This window comes from Oryx dammah, unplaced genomic scaffold (genome assembly GCF_014754425.2).
Source record: "Oryx dammah isolate SB20612 unplaced genomic scaffold, SCBI_Odam_1.1 HiC_scaffold_8, whole genome shotgun sequence".
NCBI lineage: Eukaryota > Metazoa > Chordata > Mammalia > Artiodactyla > Bovidae > Oryx > Oryx dammah.
The window spans coordinates 21,376,389-21,402,784 of record NW_024070192.1 but is presented as its reverse complement, the minus strand read 5'-3'; the positions used below and the strand labels follow the sequence as shown (position 1 = coordinate 21,402,784).

The 26,396-nt window shown below is 38.5% G+C and overlaps 2 protein-coding genes across 2 annotated transcripts; both read right to left on the bottom strand.

Moving 5' to 3' along the window:
* Window positions 1-1,559: 1,559 nt before the first annotated feature.
* Window positions 1,560-7,642, bottom strand: KRT26 (keratin 26). The gene is made up of 8 exons (XM_040245415.1): window positions 7,088-7,642; window positions 6,582-6,664; window positions 5,477-5,633; window positions 4,684-4,845; window positions 4,475-4,600; window positions 3,597-3,814; window positions 2,658-2,725; window positions 1,560-1,832 (listed from the first exon to the last, which is right to left on the bottom strand). The coding sequence occupies exons 1-8, from the start codon at window positions 7,526-7,528 to the stop codon at window positions 1,678-1,680; spliced, it is 1,410 nt and encodes a 469-aa protein (XP_040101349.1). The 5' UTR covers window positions 7,529-7,642; the 3' UTR covers window positions 1,560-1,677.
* Window positions 7,643-13,629: 5,987 nt separating this feature from the next.
* KRT27 (keratin 27) lies at window positions 13,630-19,505 on the bottom strand. Its single transcript, XM_040245411.1, has 8 exons — window positions 19,026-19,505; window positions 18,472-18,554; window positions 17,510-17,666; window positions 17,100-17,261; window positions 16,891-17,016; window positions 14,752-14,969; window positions 14,500-14,549; window positions 13,630-13,949 (listed from the first exon to the last, which is right to left on the bottom strand). Exons 1-8 carry the CDS (start codon window positions 19,467-19,469, stop codon window positions 13,807-13,809), a joined length of 1,383 nt encoding a protein of 460 aa, XP_040101345.1. The 5' UTR covers window positions 19,470-19,505; the 3' UTR covers window positions 13,630-13,806.
* Between the last annotated feature and the right edge of the window lie 6,891 nt (window positions 19,506-26,396).

The window sequence follows — 26,396 nt, the reverse complement described above, 5'->3', positions numbered from 1 at the left end:
CTTGCAGTCCAAGGGATTCTCAAGAGTCTTCTCCAGCACTACAGTTCAAAAGCATCAGTTCTTCGGTGCTCAGCTTTCTTCACAGTCCAACTCTCGCATCCATACATGACCACTGGAAAAACCATAGCCTTGACTAGATGGACCTTGGTTGGCAAAGTAACATCTCTGCTTTTGAATATGCCATCTAGGTTGGTCATAACTTTCCTTCCAAGGAGTAAGCGGTATTACGGTCCTGCAATTGAAAGTACTTTTATTTATTTTTTAAAAATATATATTTATTTTAATTGGAGGCTAATTACTTTACAATATTGTATTGGTTTTGCCATACATCAACATAAATCTGTCACGGGTGTACACGTGTTCCCCATCCTGAACCCCATCCCACCTCCCTCCCCGTACCACGAAAGTACTTTTAACCTAACCCAATCCAACTCTACACCATTGAACTTATGACTTCCATGAGCATAATCCATCAGAAGAAGACCATGAAAAAGGTAACGTCCAGCTGTAGCTACAGTTCAAGAAACTATGCTGGAGCAGAGGTCAACTACTTATGTGAGAGTAGGAAACATAGCAATCAAAATGATCTTTGAGACCTGGAGATGCAACCTTAGTGTGGCTTAGCACCTAGATATGCTGCAGTTGAGTATGTGGGCCACTTTGAATTCCACATGGTGTATATATCAGTTGGTTAAAACCCTTTAGTGAGAGACTTCCCTGGTGATCCAGGGGCTAAGACTCTAAGCTCCCAGTGCAGGAGGCCTGGGTTTGATCTCTGATTGGGGAACTGGATCCCATATGCTGTGACTAACAGTGCAGTCCAACAAACCAATCCTCCCCCTCCCCACCCTCAAAAAACCCAAAACAACCCTTTACTGATACTTTGTCATCCACATTGGAAATCTAGGTTATTGCAGAGCTCTCTGCCTCATCACTCATATGAAATAAACTTTTATATCCCAGAACTTTGCTGCTGTCTAGACCCAGCTGCAGTTTCTAAAATAATTTGGTTAGGATATCAGGCAGGATCTTGTGTGCAGGAGGATATGAGCAAGATTGAGAACCACCCCAGTCAATAAGTAACTAAGTGCAAAATGGAAAACAGCTATCCAGAGTAACAAACTGACATTAGCCGATCACCCCTGCATTCTAAGATTGAACCAATTATAAAGCTCAGTCAGTATCATTTTCTATTACATCCATAGCAGCTCAAACTCAAAGAGAACCAGTCATTTACATAGTTAATCAAGGACAGATTTGGGACCAGAGGTTAGGGCTGGCATTCTTTCCAACTCATCCTGTCATGAACTGGAGTAAATATGACTACAAGTGAAGCACTTAATTTTATTAGCATATCCTTAGTACTGTGACATTGAGATCAACTGTGGAAATTCAAAAGCACAGAATTTATCAAAAATAACTTGGGACAGAAAATTGTTAATGAAGAGGCAATAAAGATTCCACCAAATGCAAGCAAAAACCAGGGACAGAGCAAGATTTTTTTCCCTATTCCTGGGAAGGATGACATACAAAGAACCTGAGAAAGGGAAGAGAAGGAAAACATCTTCTAACCCTTTTATTTCGAAGAACAGAAGTGAATGGTTTCCTTGGGTTTTTGGTCAATAGGATTTTACAAAAGCAGACTTTTTTTCTTTTTTAGAGAGAGAGCATTTCCCCTCATTGAGGGACTTTAGAAGGCAGTCTTTGCTCCATTGTAATGTTGCTTATTTTTGAGGATTTTTCTTCAACCGAGTGGACCCTTAGTGAGAGGACACTGCCAAGCTGATCAAGTTCCCCAATCACTGTTTTGACAACAGCTTCTTCTTTTGAGTCTAAAATAAAATAAATGCAAGTTTAGTACTCATTCTTAACAAGTGGAAAGGTATTTAGTCACAACAGGTATGCTTGTATAAAACAGTTTGCAGAACTTTCCTGGTGGTCAAATGGCTAAGAGTGCTGCTCTCAATGCAGGGGGCCTGGATTTGATCCCTGGTCAGGGAGCTAGATCCCACATTCTGCAGTTAAGACCCAGCATGGCCAAGTAAATAAATAAATAAAAATATTAAAAAACCCAGACAAACAGTGTTTGCGAGTTTGCTGAAAATTGAGATGTAATACTCAATATCTATGCTTAGCAAGGCCTGAGGCTATCTTTCTTATCTTTTAGAACAATGAGTGTTTGAAAACATAAGTGAAACATGCATAATTCATGTTGATGTATGGCAAACCAATACAATATTGTAAAGTAATTAACCTCCAAATAAAATAAATAAATTTATATTAAAAATAAAGAAGTATCAGGCAGGTATAGGCCTGGAGCAAGTAATATCTTCTTTTAAACACCAACTTGCCCTGTTTTTGTGGTTTAAAATAAAGCTGCTTTTCTAGAAAAACATTGAAACTGGGAAAATAATAGGTTCTCAGTAAGAAAAATGTTGGGGGAATTGATTTCCCATTTCAGTAATTTCATAATTTGACCACATCTGTTCTACAGGAATATGAAATATGAATGTTAAGAGCTGATACCTTATCCCTTCATTCACTAGAACTAAACTTATATACAATTTTACTTAGTTTCCAAATAAGTGACTTATTTAATATGACTGCTGGAGTTTAAAAGAGTTATTCCAAGTTAAAAAAAAACAACCCTCCTGTACCTTTGACTTGATTTTCAGAATTTTTGGGCCCACGCCCTTCTGATTTGTAACATGTGGACTTGCTTTTTCTGTGAAGAAAAAAGAAAATTACTGCAGTTTTCTTTCATTAGGGAGCTCATGCTGCTGCTGCTGCTGCTGCTGCTAAGTCGCTTCAGTCGTGTCTGAGTCTGTGCGACCCCAGAGACGGCAGCCCACCAGGCTCCACCATCCCTGGGATTCTCCAGGCAAGAACACTGGAGTGGGTTGCCATTTCCTTCTCCAATGCATGAAAGTGAAAAGTGAATGTGAAATCGCTCAGTCATGTCCGACTCCTAGAGATCCCATGGACTGTAGCCTACCAGGCCCCTCTGTCCATGCATAAATAAATATGAATGGGGAATAAAAGTTTTAGAGTGCTAGTTTGAATTGAAGTTCTAGTTTCAAATATGGCTTCAACATTAGTTGAAGGAAATGAGATATCCAAGATCTCCAAGATCCCCTGGAGAAGGAAATGGCAACCCACTCCAGTATTCTTGCCTGGGAAATCCCATGGACAGAGGAGCCTGGCTGGCTATAGTTCATGGGGTCTCAGAGTCAGACATGACTTAGCGACTAAACAACAACACAACAGGGTGGTAACCAGTGAAGCCACAATAGAGTGTGTTATTATAAGAAATATGCTTCAGTGTTCAATCTCAGAAAGCAGTTTTCCTCCTGGATTGGAGTCCAGGCATTGCTCAGTATTCCATATTTAAATCTTCTCTACATTAATAGGTATAGATACTTTACATACTAAGAGATTGGATTTTGCTGCCTGTTTTCATGTCATTTAGATGCAGTAACAAATTACTAAGTGATGTTCTTCAGAGCAGGAAATTCTAGGATACAGTATTGGTTTACACATACACTGAGAAAACCTAGTCTATGTGTGATTCCTGTTTTTCACAAGTTGATATTTACCTTCCTTCCCCATCTATTAATTTGCAATACATTTCAATTTCTTTTTCTAAAAATATTTTGACATCAAGAAGCCTTTCATGCTCAAGCTTCTGGCCTTCTGTTTCCATCCGAATGTGCTGGAGTTGGTCCTCCGTCGCTCCAATCTGCTCTTGGATTTGCTGGAGCTGATGGCAGTAATTGCTTTCAGTCTCAGCCAAGGAGCATTCGTAGGAATGTTTCTGAAAGAACAAAGCACAGCTTGCACGTGTAACAGATAAACCACATGTTTATGCTTTAAAAACATTCTCAAGGTAGAAAGAAGTATTTTGTACAAGGGCTAAATCTTTCCCCTTGAAAATCAACATTAGCCAAATAAAAAAAAAATGTTTGCTTTTCATTGAAAAAGCTTCCTGTTTTTCCTTCTTCAAGTTTTGGGATTGGTGAATCAGAAGTAATATTTATAGAAAAGATGCTTGATATATAATATGTCCATGTCTATTTAATACATTTTAGTGAAATATAATTAGTTATATATATTCAGCTGTATACTTAGTGTTATATATATTCAGTTATATGTTAATATATATATATATATATATATATGGGTTCCCAGGTGGCTCAGTGGTAAAGCATCCGCCTGTCAATGCAGGAGATGCTGGTTTGATCCCTGGGTTGGGAAGATCCCTTGGAGAAGGAAATGGCAACCCACTCCAGTATCCTTGCCTGTAGAATCCCATGGACAGAGGAGTCTGGTGGGCTACAGTCCCTGGGGTTGCAAGAGTCAGACATGACTTAGCAACTAAACAACAACACATACACACACACGCATATATATATATATATATGTTTGTATTTACTTAACACACACACACATTCAAGTCAAGGTGATGCCTACGAACCATGGCCAGGAGGGACTGAAGTTCTATTTCCAAGGTTTGCAGGTTGCGCTTCAGTTCCATCAGCTCATTTCTGGCCGCCATAGCAGCTCCCGCGTCGTCAGAAATCTGCTGATGCAGTGATGTGCTCTGAAGCATAATTGTCAGATGGGTTAGTGACCCGCTTGGTGGTCTCCTGAACAAACCCTTGGCCTGCGATTTGCTACATGTACCTTCTCGTTAAACCAGGCCTCGGCCTCTTCACGGCTCTGTTCCGCCAAGTCCTCGTACTCAGCCCTCATGTTGTTCAACAGAACAGTGAGGTCCACTCCTGGGGCTGCATTTATCTCCACATTCACGTTCCCCCCGGCTGCACCCTGCATGACTTTCATTTCCTGGAAAAGCTATTTGTATTAATCATCAAGGTAGACTTAAAGAAAATTATTAAAGTATAGTTGATTTTGGGCTTCCCAGGTGGCGCTAGTGGTAAAGAACCTGTCTGCCAGTGTAGGAGATGTAAGAAACATGGGTTCGATCCCTGGCACAGGAAGATCCCTGGAGAGGGGAGTGGCAATCGCCTCCAGTATTCTTGCCTGGAAAATTCCATGGACAGAGGATCTTGGCAGGCTATAGTCCATGGGGTCGCAAAAAGTCAGGCATGACTGAGCTCACACACACACACACACACACACACAAGTTGATTTACAATGTTATGTTAATTTCTTCTATACAGCAAAGTAACTCAGTTATACATACATACCTCTAGATTCTTTTTCATATTCTTTTCCATTATGGTTTATCACAAGGCATTGAATATAGTTCCCTGTGCCATACAGTAGGACTTTGCTATTTATCTCTCCTATATATAACAGTTTGCCTCTGCTAATCTCAAACTCCCAATCCATCCCTTCCTTCTCCCCCTTCCCTCCTGGCAATCACAAATCTATTCAGGGTAGACTTTTGATTGAGATCCACAGTGGACTTGAGGAAGGGCATCAGATACCATAAGAAGCCAGGGTTCCTTACCTCCTGGTGATTTTTTTGGAGGTATGTCAGTTCCTCACTGAGTGCTTCACACTGCATCTCCAGGTCACTTGTACAAAGAGTCAGCTCATCCATAACTCTGTGAAGACCGTTGATGTCAGCCTCAATACTCTGGTGCAGAGCAAGCTCATTTTCAAACCTGGAAGGTTGTTAAAATGCTTGACAACTATCATCATAGGTAGGTGCAAAGCATGACTTTTCTAGACGTTTCATATACTAAAAGATACCGATGTTTAGTACGTACCCCTGAAGCAGATGATGATAGCAAAATGATGAAACATTTTGAAACACCTATTGATTTATGAATATTATTTTGGAGCTGCTTCTTCAGAGTTGATTTTTGGCATCCTGTGTGCTTAACAGTAGAAGAAAACTACTCTTTAAAATTTATGATAGCTTTAACCTAAATGTCCATAGCAGAGAAATAGATAAAGAAGATATGGTACATATATACAATGGAATATTATACAGCCATTAAAAAGAATCAAGTAATGCCATTTGCAGCAACATGGACGGACCTAGAGATTATCATACTGAGTAAAGTGAGTCAGGCAGAGAAGGAGAAATATGGTATGCCATCCTTCATAGGTGGAATCTAAAAAGGAATGTTACAAGTGAACTTATTTACAAAACAGAAACAGATTCAGCTACTTAGAGAATAAACTTCCGGTTGTCAGGGGGGAATGATGGGAGGAAGGGATAGTTAGGGAGTTAGTACCACTATATTTAAAATGGATAACCAATAAGAACCTACTGGATAGCCCAGGGAACTCTGTTCAGTGTTATGTGGCAGCCTGGATGGGAAGTTTGAGGGAGATGGATACATGTATCTGTATGGCTGAGTCCCTTTGCTGTCCTGAAACCATCACAGCATTGTTAACTAGTTATACTCCAATATTAAAAGAAAAGTTTTTTTAAGTTAAAAAAATTAAATTTATGCTAGCTTTATATCAGGGCACATTTAATCTCTTCAGTCATCTGGTCTGACTTTATAAAACCATGTTGGTTTTTAAAGCCAAAGTTATGGTCTCTATTCCAATGTAGTATTTTTACCTTTATTATAATTAATTACTTTATGTTTACCTACTTCAGCCTGAAGTCATCAGCGGTCAGTCTGGCATTTTCATTTTGTAGAACAATGCTGGCGTTACAGGTAGTCACAGAAATAATCTAAATAGGGTAGATGGTGCAAAATGTTAGGTCCCAAAAGTCAAGGGAGATTCCAGATCTCATTGTGATTCTTATCTTCTTAATCCATGAAACGTCTATTTTAGTATCATTTTTTTCCTATTTTAAAGAAATCTGGATTTTCTGCAGAGTTTAAGAGCCAAATGTAAACTTTCCCAATCACAGACAGTTTTATTACTCTTCATCAAAAAGTATGAGGTAATAAAAGATCAATGAAGCAATTCTATTTGGAAACAATTTCTCTTTCATCAATTAATTCTGCAAATTCTTATTGCCAGGCAGTGTGCCAAGCACTGGGAATGTAGTGTTACCAAATTCACACAAATTTGCTAAGCTTTTTTTTTTTTTTTTTTTTTAAGGTTATGCACACCCAAAGCCTGTAGTAAAAGTATCCATCTTTCTTACCTGCCTTTTGAGATCTTCAGTGACTGAGAAATATTTACTATAGTCATGAGCAAGTTGCCGGCCAGAACCAGGCCCATATTTCTCATACCAGCCCTTGATTTTCTGCTCGAGGTCAGCGTTGGCCTCCTCCAGAGTACACACGTGGTCCAGATAGGATGCCAGGCGGTCATTGAGGTTCTGCAGTGTTACCTTTTCATTCCCAGGGAGGAGGCCATGCTCATTTTCAAGAAAACCAGTACAGACACCACTTCCCAACCCTCCACCACCATGAGAGAAACTTCCTCTAGAAGAAACACTTCCAAGAGGGCCAGAGAAGCTGCTTCCTGCTCCCAACCCAGCGCATACATTTCCAGCCCTGAAGCCTGTCCTTCCACCAGTTAGCTGACCAGCGCCAGCTTGAGAGCAGAGCCGCCTGGATCCACCAGAAAGTCGAAAAGACATGGCAACAGCACCAAACGACCCTTTCTCAGAGAGGAGCGAAGTCAAAAGTCACCATCCATGGAAGTTCGCTCTGTTGGCCTTTTATAGGATTTAGGAGGTCATTTCAGCCTTAACTATGCCCATCTGTAATAAAATATTACTTGCATGCTAATTGTTGTTTTTCATAATTGGGTGATTTTTTAACAGTGTCCAGTCTGTAGGTGGAAAGCTGGCCCAAGGATATCTTTGTATATGAAAAAGGTGCCAGATAGAGTAATACCAAATCATAGTTTTAAAAGTCAATATTGTATATGAGTCAATGTACATCTTCTTGACCTCTGAAATATATTTTAGTTGTTTTTTCCCTCCAATATAACAAAAGATTCGTAATTCAAATGGACAATGTCTAACGCTTATGTTCTGTAAATACTTATGAAGTATTTTTATTATTCATGTGTTATTGAATGTTTTCTTTATTATTCAAATCAGGTGCTTTCAATATATAGTGATCCTTCGGTAGTGGGAGCTCTCTAATTGATTAAAAAAAAAACAACAGAAATAAAAGTCCTGCAGAACTTTGCTTATCAATTTAACTAAAAATTAGTGAGTATGTGGCATTGACCGAAAAATTACTTGTATTGAGATTTCTTGGTTTAGTCCAGGAACAGAATGTCTATTGAAGTAATTTCTGAGCCTCCAAATTGCTCATTTTTCTAATGCAAAAATATTGTTTAACGTTTTATAGTTTAAATGTATGTATTTAAGACATCATGAATTTTTTTGAGAAAAGAGCTTCATGTTGGTGAGGGAGTAAAATATATGAAAAAGAGGGGGATTTTAATCACTACTTAGAAAACCAATAATCATGGTACTCTAGATAAAAGATTAGTTGTCACTGGTGAGCAGAGTCTTCCTCCTTCTGCCTTGATGCCAATGGGAAGTCATCCTGTCCAGTGGGTGCTTCTTTTCCCTGTTGGGCAAATGAAAATAATAATGTTGAAAAGTCTCAAATGAATGTTGAGCACTTCCAATAATTAATGATTACAACACAGTTGGATGGGCACAAACATTTTGTAAGTGTTAATTATTTAAATTATTATAATAAAGTAGACATGTCAGATAGAGTCAGCTGTTCATCACTTAAAATGGTGCAACTTGATTGGTTAACTGATTATGTGTCCAAATAGTTTTGAAACAGTAGTTTTTCTGAATAAGAGTTGTCAATGTTGTGGATAGAGAATACCTTTGAAAAACATCCAACATTATTGTTTCTAAATGATATTTGGTATACCAGAATCCATAAGAATCCATATTTTTTGACCCAAAGTATTTAAAGATAATTAAGGTAAAACTAACTGAGACCATTGGGACACATTTAGAACAATGAGTGATAAGAGATTCAGCTCATATTTAGAAACTTGGTACTGATTTTGTAGTGACCTGGTCAAAATTTCAATCTTTTTGTCCATGTTTCCCATGAGTAATACAAGTAAAACAGAGTATGTTGTCAGTGTAATAGTTGATAAGTCTTGAGTTTCACGGATAAGAGGTATTATGAGACTGCAAAGTGTTATTAACATAATCTGCTTATCTCTAGATCTTTTATAAACACTAATTAAGTGATAATCTTTTGTGTAATAAGGTAAGCATATATTATTAAAATCATTTTGAAGACAAGTTGACTGTGAAGCTAAGAGGCAACACAGATTATAAAGCATTTCTATATCAAAGCAGGACTGGAATGTATGATGCTAAACTCAGTGAAACATGAGTTTACTCATAAGGGCAAACCTCTTGAATTTTTTAATCATAGATTTCCTCCAAACTAACAATTACTACAAAAGTTTAGACATGCTTTAGTCCTTTCTAGAAGTGGGGGACAGAGTTAAATATTCTAGGCTAGTTCTATCTATATATTTCTCCCTGACAGTGGTTATTTTATTAATGATAAGAAATGTGTATTCAGCTGTATATAATTATCATTTCTTGAGAATCTATTGGGTATTAGAACATTCATTATATAATACACATAGTGTAGGTAGAATCCAATGAACAGTATGAGATGGTTGGATAGCATCACCGATTCAATCGATATGAACTTGGTCAAACTTCGGGAGCGAGTGAAGGATTGGAAGGCTTGGTGTGCTGTAGTCCACTGGGTCATGAAGAGTTGAACACGACTTAGCAACTGAACAACAACAATGTAGGTACTCAAAAATAATTGAACATACAAACTTTAAGTTAGGCAGTTTTAATGTCTGCTTATTTCAGGATAAAGTTATTCCTTACATTATCTTCTTCTAATGATTGGATGCTAATTTTTTCCCTGATAAATTTAGCATTTAATTTCAAATATGCTTTGGTATCTTTTGCTGTTGTTTAAAATTACTATTCTATGTTTCTTCTAGCCAAGTTTATAAAAGTGTGTTTCTTGAACACAGATAAAGTTTGTTTTGTCACCAGATTCTTAGTTTTTTTCTGAGAATCAGACTCTGGTGTGCTAACTCCTCTCACAAAGTGGCTTCCCTGATTTGTTTGGGAAGGAGACTCTGATGACTGCTTTATCTCAGACTGATTGGAGTTGGGATGATTTAGTAGTTTTTTTTTTTTTTTTAATTCCTTCCCTTGCTGGAAGGTGGAAGCATGAAGTTCTTATTAGCATGGTGTTATGTTGTAATTAAGCAAACAGACTCTGAGCCTTACTGCCTGGATTAGCATTCCAGCAACTCCTGTTATTAGCTGTGTGACCTTGGGCAAATTATCTAACCACTTTCTGCTTCGGTGTTCTTATCTGTAAAAAAGAGGGTGTTAATAGAATATACCTCATAGTGTTGTTGTGAGAATTAAATGATGCTTGGAACAGACCGGGGACTTCCCGGGTGGTGCCAGTGGTGAAGAACCCACCTGACAATGTAGAAGACATAGGAGACTTGAGTTTGATCCCTGGGTCGGGAAGAGCCCCTGGAGGAGGGCCCAGCAACCCACTCCAGTGTTCTTGCCTGGAGAATCCCATGGACAGAGGAGCCTGGCGGGCTACGGTCCATAGTGTCACAAAGAGTCGGACACGACTGAAGCGACTGAGCTTCATGCATGCTCAGAATAGACCTTAGCACATACCAAGTGTTCATTATCATTATTTTGATTTTTTTCCCTGGAAATTATGTTAAAAAGTCCTGGATATATGTTTGGTTTCATTGCCTGTTGCTTTTGGTATCCAATCTGAGAAACCATTGCCAAGACCATGTCAAGAAGCTTTTCCTTATGTTTTCTTTGAAGAGTTTTAGAGTTTCAGGTCTTGATATTTATGTCTTTAATCCGTGTTGAGTTGATTTTGTGAATAGTGTATGATCAGTTCAGTTCATTTGCTCAGTCATGTCTGACTCTGCGACGCTATGGACTGCAACATGCCAGGCTTCCCTGTCCATCACCAACTCCCGGAGCTTGCTCAAACTCATATCCATCGAGTCGGTGATGCCATACAACCATCTCATCCTCTATGAACAGTATGAAAAGTGTACTATAGGGGTCCAATTTTGTTCTTTTTACATGTGGATATTCAGTTTTCCCAATACCATTTGTTGAAAAAACTGTCTTTTCTTGATTATGTATCCTTGGCTCCCTTGTCAAAAATCAGTTGACTGTATACATGTGAGTTTAGTTCTGAGCTCTCTATTCTGTTTCAATGGCTGAAGTCTGTCTTCCCCCCTCCCATCATACTGTTCTCCGCCCCCATACTGTGTATTGCAGCAAAATACACAAAACATTAAATTACCACTTAACCATTCTATGTGTATTAAATACAGTGATATTAAATACATTCATTCACCAATGTTTGCAGCCAACATCCATCTCCAAAACTGTTTTCATATTATAAAACGGAAACTCATACCTCTTAAACAATAACTCCCATACCCGCCTCTTCCCAGTACCTGGCAACCACGTCCCTACTAACACTTGTTATTTTCTATTTTTTTTTGACAGTAGTCATTCACCTGTGTATGAGGTGGTATCTCCTTTCAGTTTTGATTTGCATTCCCCAATGATTAGTAAAGTTGAGCCTCCTTTCATGTGTTTATTGGCTACTTATACATCTACCCTAGTGTTTTAATTACAGTAACTTTGTCATATATTTTGAAATTAGAAAGTGTGATACCTTCAGCTTTGTTCTCTCCCAAAACTACTTTGGTTATCAAGAGTCTTTTGTGTTTCTCTATGAATTTTAGCATTTTTTTCCATTTCTGTAAAAAAATACAGTTGGGATTTTGATAGGGATTGTTTGAATTTGTAGAGCATGTTGGTAGTAGAAACATCTTAACAGTATTAATTCTTCCAGTCTGTGAACTTGAATGTCTCTCCATTTATTTGCCTCTGCTATAATTACTTTCAGCAATGTTTTATAGTTTTCAATGTACAAATATTTTAGCTCTTTGATTAAATTTATTGCTAGATATTTTATTCTTTTTATGCTATTGTAAATAAGATTAATTTTTTGGATAATTTGTTTGTATATAAAACTATAGCTGATTTTTAAAAAATGTTGAGTTGTATCCTGCAACTTTGCTGAATTTATTAGTTCTAACAGTTTTTCGAGGAAGTTTTTAGGGTTTTCTATGTTTAAGATCATGTCATCTGCAAGCTGAGACAATTTTGCTTCTTCCTTTTGGATCTGGATGCCTTTTATTTCTTTTTCATACCTAATTGCTCTGGCTAGGACTTCCAGTACTGTATTGAATAAAAGCAGCAAGAGTGGACATGATCTTAGAGGAAAAGATTTTTGTTGCTGATCTTAGAGGAAAAGCTTTAAGCTCTTCACCATTGAGTTTGATGTTAGCTGTGGGACTGTCATAAATGGCCTTTGTTGTGTTGGAATACATTCTTCTATACCAAATTTTTTGAGTATTTTTATCCTGAAAGTGTTTGAATTTTGTCATATGCTTTTCTGGCCTCTATTGAGATGATCATATCATTTTTATCCTTCCTTCTGTTAATGTGATGTATCACATTTATTGATTTGTATGTATTGAACCATCTTGCATCCCAGGGATAAATACCACTTGATCATTGTTTATGACCCTCTTAATGCACTCTTGAATTTGTTTGCTAATATTTTGTTGAAGACTTTTGCACCTATGTTCATCAGAGATATTGATCTATAATTTTATTATCTTGTAGTGTTTTTGTCTTTGGTATCAAGGTAATGCTGGCTTTGTAAAATGAGCTTATAAAATTTCCCTCTTTTTAAATTTTTTGGAAGAGTTTAAGAAAGATAGGCATTGATTCTTCTTTAAGTGGTAGGATTCACCAGGAAACCACCTGGCCCTCGGCTTTTCTTTGCTGAGAGGTTATGATTACCAATTCAATCTCTTTATTCATTATGGGTCTATTCAAATTTTCTATTTCTTCATGATTCAGTCTAGGCAAATTGTATGTTTCTAAGAATTTGTTTCTTCTAAATTATCCATTTTGTTGGTATATAAATATTCTAGTATTTTCTTTTTTTATATTTATTTTATTTGTCTGTACTGGGTCTTAGTTGCAGCATGGAAACTCTTAGTTGAAGCACATGGGATCCTTGAGCAGAGATAGAACCTGGGTGTTCTGCCTTGGAAGCCACTGGACCACCAGGGAAGTCCCTCTAGTGTTCTCTTATGAGCCTTTGTATTTCAGGCATCTGTTGTAATGTCTCCTTTTTCATTGATATTTATTTGAGTCCTCTCTCTTTTTTTCTTGGTTAGTCTAGTTAAAAGTTTGTCAATTTTATCTTTTCAAAAAAACCAACTCAGTTTTGTTGAGCCTTTCTAATGTCATTCTAGTCTTTATGTCATTTATTTCTGATTGTTCAATCACTTATATTTCTACTTCTATGAGTGTGTTGGACTCAGTGATTGGATTTTATTAACTGTTTTACTGTTGGTATATGCTCAACAAGTATTTACTGAAGGAAGGAAGGTTTAAAATTTGACAAAGATGTGAAAAAGACACCAACTAGTTTTTTGCCTGTTAAACTTAACACCTAACTTGTGAAGACCGTTGCCTTAAAGAGAAGAAATTAAAAACAAATTTAGTTTCTGTTGGGGGGGTGGTATATTTAAAATGCAAAGACTGACCAGAACCAGTGAGGATGACTTGCAACAGGAAGAACTTTTATTGAAACACCACCATAGAGAAAGTCAAAGAAATGTTACTATTCTAAAAATAATTTTTTTAAAGTTCATTGGAAGAAAAGCAGAGAAATGAGGGCTCATATTTAGGAACCTAGCTTTGATTTGCTATTTTGATTTAGGGGCATCCTTTTAGGCTCAGGAAGGCACCCTCTGTTCACTCTTCATGTTGTTGACTTTGGTGGACTTCTCTTCCACAGTGTAAACTCTAGATGACAGAACTTGGCCACGAGGATCTATTTCTTCAACAATTGTTTTAACCACGGTGGCTTTAGATGGATCTAAAATGACATATATACTGCAGTAGTATGGATGCAACCAGACCTTATCATATTAAGTGAAGTAAGTCAAAATAACAAAGACAATGCATATGATATCACTTATGTGTGGAATCTAAAAGATGACACAAATGAGCCTCTATGAAATAAAAACAGAATCAGGGATACAGAGAACAGACTGGTGGTCACCTAGGGGGACGGGTTTGGAGGGTGGATTCGGAGGCTGGGCTTGGCAGATGTAAACTTTTACATGCAGAATGGATGAACAAGTTCCTACTGTATAGCATGGAGAATTATATTCGATAATCTATGATAAACCATAGTGGAAAAGAATATTTAAAAAGAATATGTATATGTGTATATATATATATAAATGAAACACTTTGCTGTACAGCAGAACTGAATACAACATTGGAAATCAACTGTACTTCACTTTTTAAAAAAAAGTAAAATGAGACATGAATTGTTAGAATTTATCAAATTCATAAAGGGGAAATAACTCATTCCTTGAAACATATACAAATGTTGAATGTTCAACCCAGCTTTTGTTTACCTTTTATCTGATTTCCTGGCCCAGCATAGCCTTTTGATTTAGCACAAGAGCTGTAAAAATATAAAGTATGTATTAAATATTTGATGCTGTTTTTCAAGAAACTGATTTAAGATGAATGATTTAAGATGGGAGATAACTGAACTCTTAACACTAGGAGTTTATGTACGCACGACCTAGATCATAGATACTTTGGATTTTAAGAAAAGTCTTTAATAACCTTAAAATAGTTTTTTCAGTGTAAATAGTACTTACCCATCCTCTCCATCTATCAGGCGGCAGTAGGTCTCGATTTCTTTTTCTAGATGGACCTTGATGTCCAGGAGCTGTTCGTATTCCAGTTTCTGGCCCTCGGTTTCGGTCCTGACCTGGTGCAGCTGCTCCTCCAGGGCTCCGATCTGAGCCTGGATCTGGGCCAGTTGTGCACAGTAGTTGCCCTCCGTTTCCGTCAAGGAGCACTCCAGGGAGTGTTTCTGAGGATCAGTGAGACATAATTTAGTAGTTGATGTCACTGTTTTAGGATATGGCAAAGCACTTAAGAGATTGAGAGAGTTATCTTTATATGATAACTGTATTCCTCTTGTTTAATATTAATTGTTGTCCTTATTAGATGTCATACTATTTTTAATCTATTGGAGAATAGCACAGTTGGTGGTAAATGCTATTCATATCCCCAAGAGTGTTAGAAAAATTGTTTTCTCCTAGGACACAGTCTAAAGATCTGTCCCCTCTCACCCTGTGCTTTGGTAGTTTGCCACTGTTTCCAGGAATTAAAGTCCCCCTACACTTTGTGATCTCATTTCTAATCATGTGGCAGGTTTGTGTCATGAAGATTATAGCTCTTATGTTAAAGAAGTAATCCTGGGATTTCTCTGGTGGTGCAGTGGTTAAGAATCTGCCTGACAACGCAGGGGATGTGCCACAACTACTGAGCCTGCACTCTAGAGCCCATGCTCTGCAACAAGAGAAACCACGGTAATGAGAAGCCTGCACACTGCAACCAGAAAGCAGTCCCTGCTCGCCGCAAATAGAGAAAGCCCATGTGCAGCAATGAAGACTGAATGCAGCTAAAAATATATTTTAAAAAACTTTAAAAAAGTAACCTCTGCATAAATTTTCTGGAAGTAGAATGATCCCAAGAAAAGAGTGGTCTTCTTAGGCTTTAAATAGTTTGATTCATTGGCTTTATGGGTGCTTGCTGTAATTTTACATGGGATGACAATGAGCGTGTCTTATTCTTCTACCTGCAAGAATTTTACATATATTTATAGCCTCTTCTGGAGAAGGCTATGGCACCCCACTCCAGTACTCTTGCCTGGAAAATCCCATGGATGGAGGAGCCTGCTAAGAGTCGGACACGACTGAGCGACTTCACTTTCACTTTTCACTTTCATGCATTGGAGAAGGAAATGGCAACCCACTCCAGTGTTCTTGCCTGGAGAATCCCAGGGACGGGGGAGCCTGGTGGGCTGCAGTCCATGGGGTCGCACAGAGTCGGACACGACTGAAGCGACTTAGGAGCAGCAGCAGCATAGCGTCTTCTGGAAGTTTACTAGCCATAGTAGAAAAAGTATAGACTTGGGAGTTAGAAAATTTGGAGAGAAGTTCTGGTACCTTTGTACCTGACTGTGGGACTCTTGGAAAATTGCTTAACTTCTTTGAACCTCAGATTCTTCTCTTGGAAATAATAACATGAAATATAAAGTCTGGTCTGCCCAAGCCCCAGGGTTATTGTGGACTCATGTGGGTGAAATTGCTGGGCAACCCTTAATGAAAATGGTTATTATTAAAATTACTGTCATGCATGCTTAGCTGTACGGGCAGCCTTCATGCCTCTACTTTGCTTGTTTATGTCACTTAAAAGGGAACCTGTGTTCCAATTAAAATTAAGTGGCCCAAAGGAATGCTAGATAAAGAAACTAGGATGGGTGCACGTGTGTTTTCGCATTCCATGAACAGTGATTTTTGATCTTTTGACGTGGGAGAGAAGACTCAGGGTAAAAACTGTTTTCTTCTTTTTTTACTATTTATTTTTATTCATTTATTTGGCTGTGCCAAGTCTTAGTTGTAACATGTGGGATCTTTAGTTGCAGCATGTGGGATCTAGTCCCGGACCAGGGATGGAACCTGGGCCCTCTGCACTGGGAGTGCAGAGTCTTAGCCCCTGTTTCTTTTTGAGTACCTAAAAATCATTGTATTTTTAAAATTCTAATTAGCGTCTTGGTATAATTTTCAGGCCAAAGATATTCCAGTGTGAAAAATGCAAATGTGTCTTATTTCAGGCAGAGCAATGACTGGATAAAAATGAAAATTAATAATAACAGGTGGCAGAAAAACTCTGATTTTTTTCCCCCTCAACTTCTAAAGCAACTCTTTGGTGTCATTTTTACTTACTGTTGCTAAAAGAGACTGAAGTTCAATCTCCAGGGTTTGAAGAGTACGTTTCATCTCAGTCAGTTCATTCCGAGCTGAGGTGGTGGCGCCAGCATCATCAGAAATCTGCTGCTGTAGCGAAGCGCTCTGAAAACGTTATGAGCCTTGTTATGAGCGATGCTTGCATCAGCACCGGGTGCCAAGTCAGCGCATCCTAGCTTGCTTTTTACCTTTTCGTTGAACCAGGCCTCGGCGTCCCTGCGGTTCTGCTCGGCCAGGGCTTCGTACTCGGCCCGCATGTTGTTCAGCAGAACAGTGAGGTCCACGCCGGGCGCCGCATTCATCTCCACGTTCACGTTGCCTCCGGCTGCGCACTGCAGAGCCTTCATCTCCTAAAAGAAACCACGTTGGGATCGGAATATTTCTGAAGGAGCCAGACAGACACGATCCATATGCTTAGAAAGTTCTGTGAGGGTTTCTTTGGAGGGAGATGAACAGAAACATTTCAGACCATCTAAGCCATATGGAGAAACCAACAAATTCTTTCTTGAATCCAAGATATTATATTTGTCATCTGAAATGTATTTTTAAACATTGGGAGGAAGGCAGGCTATGAAATCAGGGGGGAGAGACCACCTACCTCCTCATGGTTCTTCTTGAGGTAAGCCAGCTCCTCGCTGAGTGTCTCCAGCTGAATCTCTAAGTCCGTTCTGCACAGAGTCAGTTCGTCCAGGACCCGGCGCAAACTGCTGACATCCGCGTCCACGCTCTGATGAAGGGCCTGTTCATTTTCAAACCTTAGAAAAATATTTGAAAGCGTCATCACATCAGTCATCACCTTTTGTGTTAAGTCGCTCAGTTGTGTCCCAGTGTTTGCTACCCCATGGACTGTAACCCTCCAGGCTCCTCTGTCCATGGAATTCTCCAGGAAAGAATGCTAGAGTGGGTAGCCATTCGCTTCTTCAGGGATCTTTCCAATTCAGGGATTGAACCTGGGGTCTCCTGCACTGCAGGCAGATTCTTTACCCTCTGAGGCACCAGGGAAGCCCTATCATCACTTTTTAGGTCATCATAAAACTCAAGCTAAGGGACTTCACTGCTGGTCTCCTGGTTAAGACTCTACACTTGCACTGCAGAGGGTTCCAACTCTGGTGGAGGAACTAATTGTCTTACATGCCACAAAGCATGGCAAATAAAATAAAATATAATAAACTCAAAGTAGAAAGGATATTAAAAAGGTTAAGGCAGAAACTGTATAAAATAAAACAAAAACCCGTCAAACTAAGCTTTTTTTTTTTTTTCAAACTAAGCTTTTAAGTCCAACTGTTAAAATATATTCCAAACTTCAGGTAGATCATTCATAATCATAAAAATAAATAATTTTCTTTGACAGAAGAGAATGAAAAGACTCCAGATTCCCTTTTGACATTCATTTGTGTCAGTCCCCCAATTTCCCAATAAAATTTATAATTCAGTGAGTCATTCAAACACGCATTTGATTTAAAACCAATAAACTCAAAGAATGGAGGTGACCTCAAATAGCCTAAATAAAAGAGGGAAAGGCTTAGGTAACTGTTTTGGTTTCTTTTCAGCTCCACTTACTTTAGTCTGAAGTCATCAGCTGTGAGCCTTGCATTGTCATTTTGCAGGACAATATTGGCATTACTTGTTGTTGCAGAAATTATCTGATAAATGGAGAATTAGTTAAGAATGAGGAAATATTTTTAAAAATTCAGATTTCCTTGAAATAAAGTCAACTATTAAATTATAGCAATATTTTTGGCATCCTGTCTCTAATAAGAAGATGATTCTTGAAAATGGAAAATTTACATATTGCCTCTTTTACTCTCCATCTTACCCATTAAAACAGAAAAAAACTTTCTATGGAAAACTTTCTATGTAAATATATAGCTGGAGACATTGGGCAGTTTTTGATATTTTAGTATTTCTGAAAGCATAAATATGCATACCACGTACCAGATGATGAGTAAGCCATGTTTGAAGACCAGAATTTTAATATAAATTAGTTTTAATATTAATAAACTACTGAAAATTAGCAGCTGAAAGCAAAGCCTTGCTGTGATAACTTAGGCACCTGTGCCTGTACGGCTAATTACCCTTACAGGTACTAAACCTCCTGGCCCTGTGTTTCTTACCTGGTTCCTAAGGTCGTCAATTACTGTGAAGTATCTGCTATAATCGTGATCAAGACCACGGCAGGAACCAGGCCCAAATTTCTCATACCAGCCCTTGATCTTCTGCTCCAAGTCGGCGTTGGCCTCCTCCAGGGCACGCACGTTGTCCAGGTAGGAGGCCAGGCGGTCGTTGAGGTTCTGCATGGTCACCTTCTCATTGCCAGAGAGGAGGCCATGTTCATTTCCAGAGAAGGCAGTGCAGGAAGCGCTTCCTCCGCCCAGTCCCCCGCCGTAGCTTCCTGCAGAGGAGCTGCCCCCAAAGGCGCAGGTGAAGCCGCTTCCAAAGCCTGGCACACTGGCTGTGCTGCCGACCCCAAAGCCAGCTCCCCCATTGGAGAGCCGCACAGAGCCAGCTCCTCCACAGGAGCCAAGGCGCCTGGATGCAGAGGAAAAGCGCACGCTCATGGTGTCTAGACTGCCCTGCTTGTTCCTGGAGGTAAGCTCTGACGGCAAATGTCCTACTGAAACAGTTTCGTGTACCTTTATATACACATTATCAGGGTGTTTCTTGGTGAACTCTGCTACCCATAGCAAAATGGTGTTTGCCAGCTCATCTGAAGTATTCATAATTAGGTACTTTTTTCTTAAATGAATGCCTTTACCCTAATGTATCCATTTCTGTAGGTGGATAGTTACCTTGGGGTTATTTGTTATCTCCAAAATGAGAAAGGGAGGAGTATTATCAAGATTATTATAGTGATGCATTTCAAATTTAGCATGAGTAATTCTTCCTGTCTTCCAGGCCTTAGGACTATAAAGTTCCTATAAGAATAAAATAGTGTGTAGACAAATTTCTTTTTCCCTTGCTCAAACCAATAACTTTGCTTTTTCTCCAATAAGTGAGCCATCATAGTCATGGTTTTCTATAGATAATAATGATCCTTTTGGATAGATCGAAAATAATATCAAGAACCAGTGGGTTCATGGTACCAGAGGAAGAAGGCCAGGTACAAAATGAAAATTAAGGAATTAAATGGGCTTTTCTTTGAAGACAGATAGTCTTCTCTTCATTCATATCCCTTCTGAGTTACCATTCCATCTTTATTGGTTTTCTCTCTAAGCTCTTTTCTAACCAGGTTAAATAACAGTATTGGCATTTTTAGGGTAGTGAAACTGTTCTATGTGGTATTATGTTGGTGGATACATGTCATTATATGTGCGTCAAAACCCATAGATGTATGACACACAGAATGAACCTTAATGAAATGGACTTAGTTAATAATAATATGTCAGTATTGGTCCATCAGTTGTTACCAGTGTTCCTCACTTAATGCAAGATGTTAATAATAGGGGAAGCTGTGGGGGAATGTGGGGGGAGAGATTGGGAGGAGTGGGTATCTGGAGACTATCTGTATTTTTCTGTTCAATTTCCATGTAAAGCTAAAATTGCTCTAAAAAATAAAGTCTATTTTTAAAGCTTGAGAAAAAAACCAAAACAGTATTGGTTAACCTCTACGGGCCTCAGTTTCTTCATCTGTAAAATGAAGGGACTAGACTATGATCTGATATTCCTGTTCTGTTTCTGGATTTCTTGTATTTTACGTTTCTTCCTTTCATTATTTCTGGAAAAATTTTCCGCATTCATTTCCTCCACTTTTCACTTCCTACTCACCCCTAAATGTTAATCGCATCATTTTACTGAAACTTATCCCACAAAAATTACTAATTACCCTACATCTCAAATCCAGTCATCATTTTTCATATTTCTTCTCCTACACCCTCTTGGACACATTTGATACTGACCACCTGAGTCTTAACTGAGTCCTAAACGGTTGCTTTCAAGAATATAGCTACATCTCTGCTCCTTTTCTTTCTTCCACTCATAGATTCTGAAAGAATGGTCTAAACTGTGTCATTCTTTACAGTTTTATACTCGAGCTTTTTTTTTTCCCCTACCCTGTCTCCCTCAGTGACCTTATCCCTTCTTGTGGCTTTGGCTCTGTGTGAATGGTTTGATATTCTCTAATAGTGGCTTCGTCCCCATTCTGGACACATTCCTTACTATGCCCATCAGATATTCCTCCTTGGATGTTCTGTCATGACTTTCAACTCAGTCACCTTGTCATCACACTTTGTTCGTTGGCATCCTTCTCTGTTATTTGTTGATAGAATTACCCTGAGTCATCTCATGATTATTAAGAAAAATTTTAATTGCTCTCATTTTATACCAGCTGTCTCCAGTAATTCACTAGGTACTATTGAATCTACTTCTGCAGTTTCTCTTGAAGAATTTTTCTCTTTTCCTTGTCTTTGTCACTATAATTTTCTTTCAACTCAGTTATTAGAACCTTAATTGGAATTTTGGTTTCAAGTCTTTTTTCTTTCCATCATGGTCAGGAGGCCAAGGTACCAGTCCTGAAGTACCATACCATTCACGTAATTGAAAGAACTTGGGTTGTTGAGTCAGATATGTCAGCATCCATATATCAGTTCTGCCATTTTTTTCTAACTGTGGTACTAATGCAAAGTTCATTCTTCCTGAGCCTTTTTCATTACTAAGATGGAGCCATTACTTATATTATTCAGAGACTATTGAATGGTAGCTAAATATGTTATGCAATTATGCTTGTCAATGATAGGTAGTCAATGAGTATTTCTTTCCTTCCTCTACTCTCTTTCAGTTTAAATCCATCAACCATAGGCTAGCTGAAGCTTCTTCTCTTGACATTTCAGACTCTTCTTCTACCTGCCTGACTTGTCCATTCTTTTATTTTACTCCTCCTTTCCCTCTCCTCCATTTTGTTCTTTGCTCCATGCTGTTTTCTCCATTTGGGATTATTTAAGATCTTGAGAGATCTTACATTTGCCAAGAATTACATCCCTTTCAATTATATAGATTGAAAATGCAGTTGATAAAAATATAAATTTTCATGAGATAATAAGTGAATTTTCAGAAAAGTAAACCAGAAAAACATGCTGATCAATCAAGAAATCACTTTAATAGAGCATTAATTTATTGTATTACATAAAATTAGAACATCAAAAATATTTTTTTGACTTATAAGTTTTTGTTATTAGACATGTATCATTATTACCTTTACTATATAAGTAATGAAATGTTTTTAAAGAAAAATATTGATGCTTTAGTACCTCTAGCTGAACTTTTTCCTGAATTTGAGCAAGTAATCCAACATTTTCATTTTGCATTAGTCCCTGCAAATTATGTAGCCAACTCTGGTTATTGGGGCCCTCTCTAGGGAAGCTGAAAAATCGTAGAGAAAAGAACTCAAGATACAGGTATTTGAGTGTTTTCCACAAAAGAAACTCACCTGACAACCACCGTGGAATGAAATACACACATGTACACACAGAACTTTCAAATACTTAAGGCCTTCCTCTTGAAAATGAACAGAATTTCAAAGATCACTTTACACTGAAAAACACCGCAACATGAAAGACAAAGATTCAAAGAGAGAAGCAAAAAATAGCACTCTTGAAATAATCAAAGAAGCTGAAGAAAACTTTTAAAAAGAAAATAATTATAATTAATATCCTTAGAAGTAACAAAAATACTGCATATTTGAAATATGAATAGAATATCATCAAAGTTGAACTAGAGAGCAAAAGAAAGAGATCTTGGGATTAAAAGCTAACTCCCACAAACAAATGTCAACAGATTGGTTGGAAAACAAACTTTTAAGAATCTCCCCAACAGCAGAACAAAAAGATAAGTGAAAAGATTAGAAAATTAAATGCTTGGCCTAAGAAGAACAGTCTTAAGGAGGCCTTCCTGAAATAGAGAAGGGAGAAAGAATGAAGAAACTATTTTATAAAGAACCAAGTTTCTAAACGGAAAGAGACCACCAAGAACTCTGAATAATAAATGAAAAAGAATAACAGCCAGGCACGTGCACAGACTATTTCAGAGAACCGTGGAAGAAAAGACAATATGTTTCCAAGGATGAGGAAATCAGAATGGTTCGGGATTTCTAAACAGTCCTGGAAGCCATGATTCCAGTGAAGAAAGCCTTGAAAATTCTAACTGAAAATGATATTCAACCTAAAATTCTCTACTTTGGCAATTAATCATGAGTGAGGATGGAATAAAAATATTTTCAGACATAAAAAGTCTCAAAAAATTTACCTCTCTTGAACTTTGTCATGAAGTCACTAGAGGGAAAAATGAACAAGAAACAGGAAAGCTTAGGATCCAGAGAATGGGGTTCCAATACAAGAATGCATTGAACAAATTTCCCTGATGGTGTGTACAAGTTAAGTATGACATGTCTATAAGCAAGTAAGCAGGGTCTCTAACAACTCCAAGAGGCCAGGCTTCCCACTTAAATGGAGCTTGCCTTAAATGTAGACAGAGGCAGTGGTGTTCTAAGATACATGAATGATCAAGGAACCCTATCATATACTTCTGTTACATTCCTGTATTAGCCAACTACTTCCTGAAAACAGTGAAATAGAAAGATAAGGTGACCCTGTGTCCTTTTCTGTCTTTTCTTACTTATCAGAAAGCCAGTGGTGAAGAGTGTTGGTAGAATGTGAGCCTATAAAGTGAAATTTAAAAAATAGTTGAGTTTGTTTGATGCAGTGTTCTCACTGTTTGGTAAGAATAAAATGCATGTATGAGCTACAATATATGAGCTGTGGCCTTCCCTGGTGGTCTTGAGGTTGAGACTTGTGCTTCTACTGCAGTGGCCATGGGTTCCATCCCTGATTAGGGAACTGAGATCCCCCATGTCCTGTGGGGGGGGATCAGCAAAAAAAAAAAGAAAGTATTGTGTAATTTCATTGACTGAATGTTCTTGTATTTGGATTTAAAACTGGCATTGCACAATATGAAACTGTAAAATTCATGCCAATAGCTTAAATTTTTAATTTTTATGTACCTTTGATGACATTGCTTCTCAGGTGGTGCTAGTGGTAAAGAACCTGCCTGCTAATGCAGGACACTTAAGAGATGCAGGTTCAACCCCTGGGTTGGGAAGATCCCCTGGAGGAGGGCATGCGATCCACTCCAGTATTCTTGCTGGGAAAACCCCATGGACAAGGGAGTCTGGCAGGCTACAGTCCATAGGGTCACAAAGAGTCAGACATGATTGAGTGACTTACCACACCTAATGACAGTAAATGGCCAAAAAATCCTACTCCAAAACTGTGGAGGAGCTGGAAGGCTTTAAGCAAATACTGAGAATGTATTTGCTCCACTCTTGACGAAGGTTGGAAGCTGGAACAAGCATAACAAAGGGTTATGAGCATTCACCGAGTGCCTGAGGCTAGGAACCCATAACGAAAGGTTATACGCCCGGCCTTGAGGTGTTCGAAGGCTTCCTTCTGACCATCTGTTTCTGGGAGCAAGGACTGTTGTTTCATGATAAGACTCCCTTTAGAGTTTCGCCAAAGCTATGTTATGGCTTGGGTGGTGGGAACTGTATTTTATGCTTGAATGCTTTGACGTTTTATCGAAAAAGGCTACGTGCATGTCTGCTTTATGCTCTGCTCCCTGAGACCATATATCTGTAAAAGCTGGATAATAAAATTTGTCAGTCCACTAGAGGCTGTCCCTGAGTGTCCCCTTCAGAGTGCGGCCCTCCGAGCCTTACACAAAACTATGACGTCAAGAGTATGAATGCAGAAGGAAAAAAAAACAACTTATTTTAGTGCCTTTAGTGACACTTTTTCCGCTGATTTTTGAACATAGGACTCTACATTTTCATTTTGCACTGAGCCCTGCAAGTTATGCAGCTGGCCCTATACATTGTGCTTGTGTGTGCTCAGTTGCTTAGTCATGTCTGACTCTTTGTGACCCCATGAACTGTTGCCCGCCAGTCTCCATGGAATTTTCCAGACAAGAATACTGGAGCGAGTTGCCATTTCCTCCTCCAGAGGAGCTCCCCATCCAGGGATTGAACCTGCCTCTTCTGCATCTCCTGCATTGGGAGGCAGATACTTTACCCCTAAGCCACCTGGGAAGCCCATACATTGTACTATTGGGAAATTATTTCCCCATCAATTTCTACTATTTGCTTCATTTAGTGACCTTTGGCTCAAGATTTTATAAATATCCTTTTTGCCCCTTCTTTGAACTCTCATATAACTTATGAGTTGCTTGGTAGAATTCCTGCCCTCATGAAAGCTTCTCATTAGAATCAATCACAAATTTGAGAAATATGAGAGCTGTTCTTCCTTGGCAGAGTTTAAAATTTGTTGGGAATCTCTATCATACACTTTGATCGAGAAAGATAGAAAAATGTATTCATCAACCTCATGAAATTTTAAGTTCTAGAAGAGCTGCACATGGGTTAAATCTGGCCCACCATATGTTTCTGTACAGCCCATGAGCTAAGAATGGATTTTTATGTTTAAATGGTTGGAAAAAAATCAAAAGAGGGACAAATATTTTTTGACATGTCAAAATTATTGGCCATTCAAATTTCAGTGTTTTATTGGAAGTTTTATTGGAAGGTAGTCATGCTTATTTTCTTATTTATTGTTTATGATTGCTTTCTACTTCAGTGAATGAGTTTAGTAGTCATTGAAATAGAGAATTTATGGCCTGCAAAGCTTAAAATATTTACTATTTGGGCCAAATATTTTAGAGAAGCTTGCCAACTTCTACTCTAGAAAAGAGTCATTGGCATGAGATTCTTTGCTGTAGATCTTTCGAGATTATCCTGATTATGGGGAATGGCATCCTGATAAGTATCCAGATCTCCAAATGAATTTGAGATAGGCTCATAGGTGAAACACCAGGAATGCGCCGTCTAGAGGTGGAAGTTTTCAATCACAAGAGAATTTCTAAAATTTTCCGGATTGCTTCAGTTCAGTTTCAGTTCAGTCGCTGGCTTAGTTGTGTTCACCTCTTTTCGACCCCATGGACTGCAGCACACCAGGCCTCCCTGTGCATCACCAACTCCTGAAATTTATTCAAACTCATGTCCATTGAGTCGGCGATGCCGTCCAACCATCTCATCCTCTGATGTCCCCTTCTCCCGCCTTCAATCTTTCCCAGTATCAGGGTCTTTTCCAGTGAGTCATTTCTTCGCATCAGGTGGCCAAAGTATTGGAATTTCAGCTTCAGCATCAGTCCTTCCAATGCATATTCAGGACTGATTTCCTTCCAAAATGCCTGCTCATGTAAAAATGATTTAAAGATTATGCCTGCTGCCCTAGTGGCTCAGCATTAAGAATCGACCTGCAATGCAGGAGACATGAGTTCGATCCCTGGATCAGGAAGATGCCCTGGGGAAGAAGATGGCAACCCACTCTGGTAGTCTTGCCTGGAAAATCCCATGGGCAGAGGAGCTTGGCAGGTTATAGTTCATAGTTCATGGGGTCGTAAGAGTTGGACGTGACTTAGTGACTCAACAACAACAACAAAGA